This window comes from Pteropus vampyrus, unplaced genomic scaffold, assembly GCF_000151845.1.
Source record: "Pteropus vampyrus isolate Shadow unplaced genomic scaffold, Pvam_2.0 Scaffold374, whole genome shotgun sequence".
NCBI lineage: Eukaryota > Metazoa > Chordata > Mammalia > Chiroptera > Pteropodidae > Pteropus > Pteropus vampyrus.
The window spans coordinates 259044-264663 of NW_011889155.1; the positions used below are offsets into that span (position 1 = coordinate 259044).

Below are 5620 nucleotides of genomic sequence, written 5' to 3' on the forward strand. Positions count from 1 at the left end.
GACCTTTGAATCCTAAGTAGTCGAGTTTAGACTCCATACTCTCAACCATTGTCATTGACTACCTTCCTTCTATCAGTGATACAAATAATATTAATTAAAATTGCTAAACTGTATTGCAGGCTTATTATCTACCAGGCATCTTGTAAGCATCATCTCATGTACTCCTTCTCAAAGCAATCCTATAAGGAAGGTTCTACGTATCTCTTGGCATGGTCCCTTAATCTTTAGGGCATCCAAACCCGAGGGTTCTGGATTTAAGATATCCATGGAGGTTGAGTTGTGCCAGATGAGTGAGTGATCCCAGTGGCTAAAATATGTACTTAAGGCTAAAGGTAGCCGTGGGTATGAGTGTCTTCTTTCTTTCCAAAGATTGCGGTGCCACAGCTTTATGTCAGAGTTTGGGCTCTAGAGCCAGGGCGCTTAGGTTCAAATCCTGACTCTGTGAACCCAGGCAAGTTGCTTCACCTCTTAAGTTTCCCCATCTGTAAAATGGGAATCGATAAACTCACCTCATAGACTAACGGTGAGGATTAAGCCAGTTAACACAGGTAAGGGCTCAGAACAGTTCCTGACTCGTGAGTGTTGGCCACTGTTGGCTCTTGCTGCGAGATCCAAGTTTTCAGTCGAGTTCTCGAAAAGTTAGATTGCAGAATCTGCAACTTCTGGGTAAATTGAAGTGTTCTAGTGCATTTTTCCCCTCTCGGAATTTCTACCCCATTACCATCTGTTTCATCCCATCTTATACTTAATTACAATTCTCCTTCTATTGTTCTCCCATTGTTTCCTGTTTGTCTGCTTCCCCTGCTGACAGCACATGGTGGCTGCCTGAAAGAATGAACGGTTGGTACCTGGCTTCCTTTCATTAGAACTTAAAATAGAGTTGCCAGGCTGCCGTTGCCTCTGCCAGACTGGGAGCTTCTCAGTCCTGTGTCTCTTCCATCACCGGGCGCCCACTCCAAACACCTGGCATCATGCCCCACACCTCGTAGGTGTCAGGAAATGCTTGTCTAATTTAAACTGAACTGGAGTGAAGCCCCCTGCAGGAAGGAAAGGCCCAGCTGCTTCACTTTCTCTACGTCCCCCCACTGCTCTTACTCAAGGGCAAGGCGCAAGGCGGGACAAGCCAGAACTGACAGCCCCGCCCAAGGGAAGGGCTAAGATCCCGGCTACTGTCCTGCTGATTACAAGGGGGAAGGAGAAGGGGAAAAGTGTAGGAATCACAAGAATGGGAAATTGCCGCCACGCGCTGAGACCTTTCCCGTCTATTAGCTGGTTCTTTTTCAAATACGTCTGCCAAGTATGATTCCCATTTCACAAACTGGGGAACGGAGGCTCACGGTTTTGGCAACTTGCCCAAGGACACGGAGGTGATGCCGACTTAGCTGGGACTTGGACCCAGGAGGGCCTGATGGTTCCACGTGGGCCCTTTCCAACACCCCGCAGTGCCTGGGAGCACGGGCTTTGGCAAAGCAGCCGGTGGCAGCTGGTGAGAGCAGAGAGGTGAGCTGGTGGGAGGCGGGGCGACCAAAGTGAGCCAGCTTCTGGAAAAAGGGAAAGCGGGAAGGAAGCCCCCTCGCTCCCAATGTCTCTCAAAGTCATCTACTTCTCTCTACTGCCCTCACCGTAGTCTAAACGACCAGTCATTTTACCTTAAATTTGTACTCTGTTTCCAGTCTCTTCAGAATGCCACTCGAATCATGTCACTGCTCTTGCTTAAGACCTTCGATGGCTCCCCACTGCTCTTAGGGTAAAGAAGAAAACCTCACGAACCGTAGAGTGCTGGCAAATCCGCTCTCTGGGGCCTGGGGCAGGGGAAGAAACAGATAAGCAAAAAAAAAAAAAACAAAAAACCCAAACAAACAAACAAAAACCCTGATTCGTAGCCCTGGCTGATTTCCGTGGTGTAGAGACGCCACTGTGGCCCGTGTCAAGCTAGCAGCGGTTGAACAACTAGTTCACAAAATTCCCTGAAAATGTCACAGTTGGCTCTCACAAGCCCGTAATCACCCGCCCCAGCGAGTGGTGGCCCCGCTGTCAGCTGCCCTGCTCATCGCTCCAGCCCCGCTGGGCACGACCTTCCCCCGGCTCCTTGAATTCCCACGGCAACGGCCTGCCTCCCAGCCCTCCTGCCCTGGGCCAACCTGCCCCAGGCCTTTGCGATGCTGGTCCTATCATCCGCATACGTTGCTTCTTCAAATCACAGCAAGTGTCGCTTCCTCAGGCTTGGGTCGGACTTCTTTATACTCTGTCACACCTCCCAGTACTGGGGCACTTAGCACGGTAACTGTGTGATCTCTCGATTCATGCTGTTTTATCTACCAGCCTGTGAGCCCCGGGAGGCAGGGCCCTCGTCCATAAGCCCAGGAAAGACATCAATCTCACCGTGGTTGAAGCCAGTGTCACCCCCTGGAGCTGTGCAACATTTGCTCCACCTCCCCACCTCAGCCCCGCTCAGCACCCAGCATGGGACCTGGCCCATCTTAGATAATCAGTGAATTTTCCTGAATCTCCACTTAAGCCTCTGTCTTCCTGTGCTTCCCTTTTGGGTAGCTCCTCCCACCTCCATCGAAGTGGTGGCTGCGGACACACCAGCCCCCTTCAGCCGCTATCAGGCCCAGAACTTCACGCTGGTCTGCATCGTGTCTGGAGGGAAACCAGCACCCACGGTGAGTACCCCTGAAGTGCCAGTTCCTCCTCAGTCCCTGCCAGACCCCGTCACCTTCCTCCGCGGCTTGTCCAGCTGCAGGTGTCACCACGGTGCCCACTCCGGAGAATGAAGAAGAGAGGGCGGCACATTGCCCTCACTGACCCCCGAAGCACCCTTGGCGTCCCACAAACCCAAACAGAGAACCTATGGGCTGCATGGTCCCAAGACTCTTCCAGTGTTGACATTGTATAATACTTCAGATCTTGACCCTGAGACTTTCTTACATTACGAGGATCAGTGAGGGGTGGATAGGTAAGGTTAGAGTTCAAGATGAGGAGGCAAGGCATTTCAAACCCTGACTGTCTCACAGGCACGGTCCAGTGGGGAGACCGAGGGACTCAGGCCATCCTCACCCAGGACCTAAGCCCAAACAGAACCAGCCGCCCAAGACAGGGCATTGGACAGGTGTGCACAGACACAGGATGAGGCTGTAGCCAGGTGTGCAGAGGCACAGGCAAGGCAGTAGGTAGGTGTACAGAGGCAAGCCTTTGGTGAGGCCCATTACCCTCCACCCACACCTTATATTCCCAAGAAGAAGGATTAAAAGGAAGCTTCAAAGCCAGCAATGGGTGAAAGCAGGACTCAAGTTCTCCCCTTTGGAGCCATAAAGAGATCTGACCTTCCTAAAATCAAGCAAGTTAGTCTTTTTCCCAAAAGAAAAGCTTTTCCAGAGGGCCTAAAGAAAGGCTCCTCACAGCCCTGGGCATGTGGGAAAACCCCCCTCCCCCAACCTGCCCGCTCCTGCCACTTAAGACATGGCAATAAAATGTTCAAATATATGTATAAAAGATCCCCATCTCCCCATATTCCAGGCATCTTATGTTTGCCTGGAACTTCAGAACTTGAAAGAATTCTTTGATATAAATTACAAACCTGCTTTTGAAGCACTTTTCCAAAAAAAAAAGAAAAGAAAGAAAAAACCCAAAGCAGGCTATTATGTGCATAAGAGAGTCTTCGTTGGAGCTATAAACTCTGACAGATTTTCTGCATTGCACATTTCATTTACCTCCCACCTCTTCCACCTCCCTGGCCTTATACCCCCTCTTCCTGCCTCAAATAATCCTCCATCGCCCCCCTCCGCCCCCGCCCCCAGCAGCAGCATCCTCAGACCTGCTTCCTGCTCTCTTAACGCCCTGTCTCCCATTTATTTATTTATCTGACTTATTAAAAATATATGTATATACACACCCCATCTCCACAGGCCTCTCGGCGCATGTACCGAAATAAAAAAAGACAGCAAGTTAAATTAGATGACGCCTCTCAAAACTTGAACTCTCCACTAGCAGAGAAAGCGAGAAAATGTTCGCTTTTGCCACACCTAGTTCCCTCCCGCACACACACCTGTTTCTGCCTTGTCTCCAAAACCTCCAAAACGTACATACGCACAGAGATCATTCACTCTTTCCTCTGCTGACATCACATTTAATCTCCACCTTCTCCTTCAACCAGTTGCTCTCCCCAGGTAAGCGTGGACCACCCCTTGGAGCCCAGGTGGCTGCCAGGCTGTGTCCAGGGCCCCTCTTTCTGCACACTGTTTGTAAGCGTCCCACAGCCCCACGAAGTAGCTGCTCTTATTCTCCCTGTACGAGTAAGGAAACTGAGGCTCAAAGAGGCCCGTCAGCCGGTAAGTGATGGAGATGAGCTTAGCCTCTGCCACCAGGGCCTTTGTATCCCCACTGAACAGAGCTGACTCAGAGTCTTGGGGTGCTGGAGAAAAAGGAACAAAGGGAGGTCCATCTGGAAGGCTCCTAGGAGGAGGCGGCTCCGGAAGGACTGGCCTCCTGTGGCCGTTTCCTGGGAGTTCATTGGGAGGTCTAAGTCTTTGGCACGAAAACTTCTCCCACACCCTCCTTGTAATTTCAGGTTTATTTCAAAAGAGATGGGGAACCGATTGATGCAGTGCCCCTGTCAGAGCCGCTGGCTGCAAGCTCTGGCCCCCTTCAGGACAGCAGGCCCTTCCGTAGCCTCCTGCACCGGGACCTGGACGACACCAAGGTGCAGAGGTCGCTGTCCCTGCTGAACACTGAGAACCGGGGCGGGCGTCCCTCCACGGAGCACCCTGCCCACGGCCTGACCCCGGACCCCAGCATCCTCTTCCAGCCGACCACTGAGAACGTCCCAGAGACAGTGGTGAGCCGCGAGTTCCCCCGCTGGGTCCACAGCGCCGAGCCCGTCTACTTCCTGCGCCACAGCCACAACCCCGGCAGCGACGGCACCGTGGAGGTGCGCGCCCTGCTCACCTGGACGCTCAACCCGCAGATCGACAACGAGGCCCTCTTCAGCTGTGAGGTCAAGCACCCGGCGCTGTCGATGCCCATGCAGGCAGAGGTCACGCTGGGTAAGGCTTGGTGGGTGCCCTTCTGCAGGCCCCCTGCAGAGCTGGGGGGTGGGAGCCTTAGACTAAGGTCCCTGGGCTGCTGGCCATTGTGCAGATGGGGAGGAGATGAAGCAAACTGGAGTCGGGGTGAGGCACAGGGTCGGCGCTCTTCTGGAAGTTTGCTGAGCTGGGTCGGAAAACATGGGAGGGAAGCCAGGGGAGTTCACCAAATAGGGTCAGGAACACGGGTGGTCGCAGCAGAATCAAGAATATGGGTCAGCATCAGAGAACATGGGAGGTTTTCGAGACTGAAAACAAGACAGGAAGGCGCAGGGCGGGCTGCTAGGGAAATGAAGGAAGGAAGAGTCGGGGTCCTTCGGGGAAGGACCTTGCTGAGTCAGATCACGGAAAGGTCAGGAAAGACTTTCTTGGTCACAGTCAGGGGCATAGGAGGTGACAAGGAGGTTTTCTGGATCAAAGAAGAGACCCATGAGCTCAGGCGAGAGTTCCTAGGTAAGGGTCATTGACGTGGCAGGCCTGAGGCTTGTGGGGTCAAGGTCAGGAAGCTTTGCCAGCTTGGGGTCAAGAACTCATAG

General features: G+C 52.8%; 1 protein-coding gene across 1 annotated transcript in view; it reads left to right on the forward strand.

Moving 5' to 3' along the window:
• Positions 1-5620, forward strand: part of IGSF21 (immunoglobin superfamily member 21) — a 133605-nt gene that overhangs the window by 120383 nt on the left and 7602 nt on the right. The window contains exons 4-5 of the mRNA XM_011379759.2: positions 2551-2666; positions 4571-5045. Of these exons, the coding sequence (XP_011378061.2) occupies positions 2551-2666; positions 4571-5045 (591 nt within the window). The remainder of the gene's footprint in view (positions 1-2550; positions 2667-4570; positions 5046-5620) is intronic.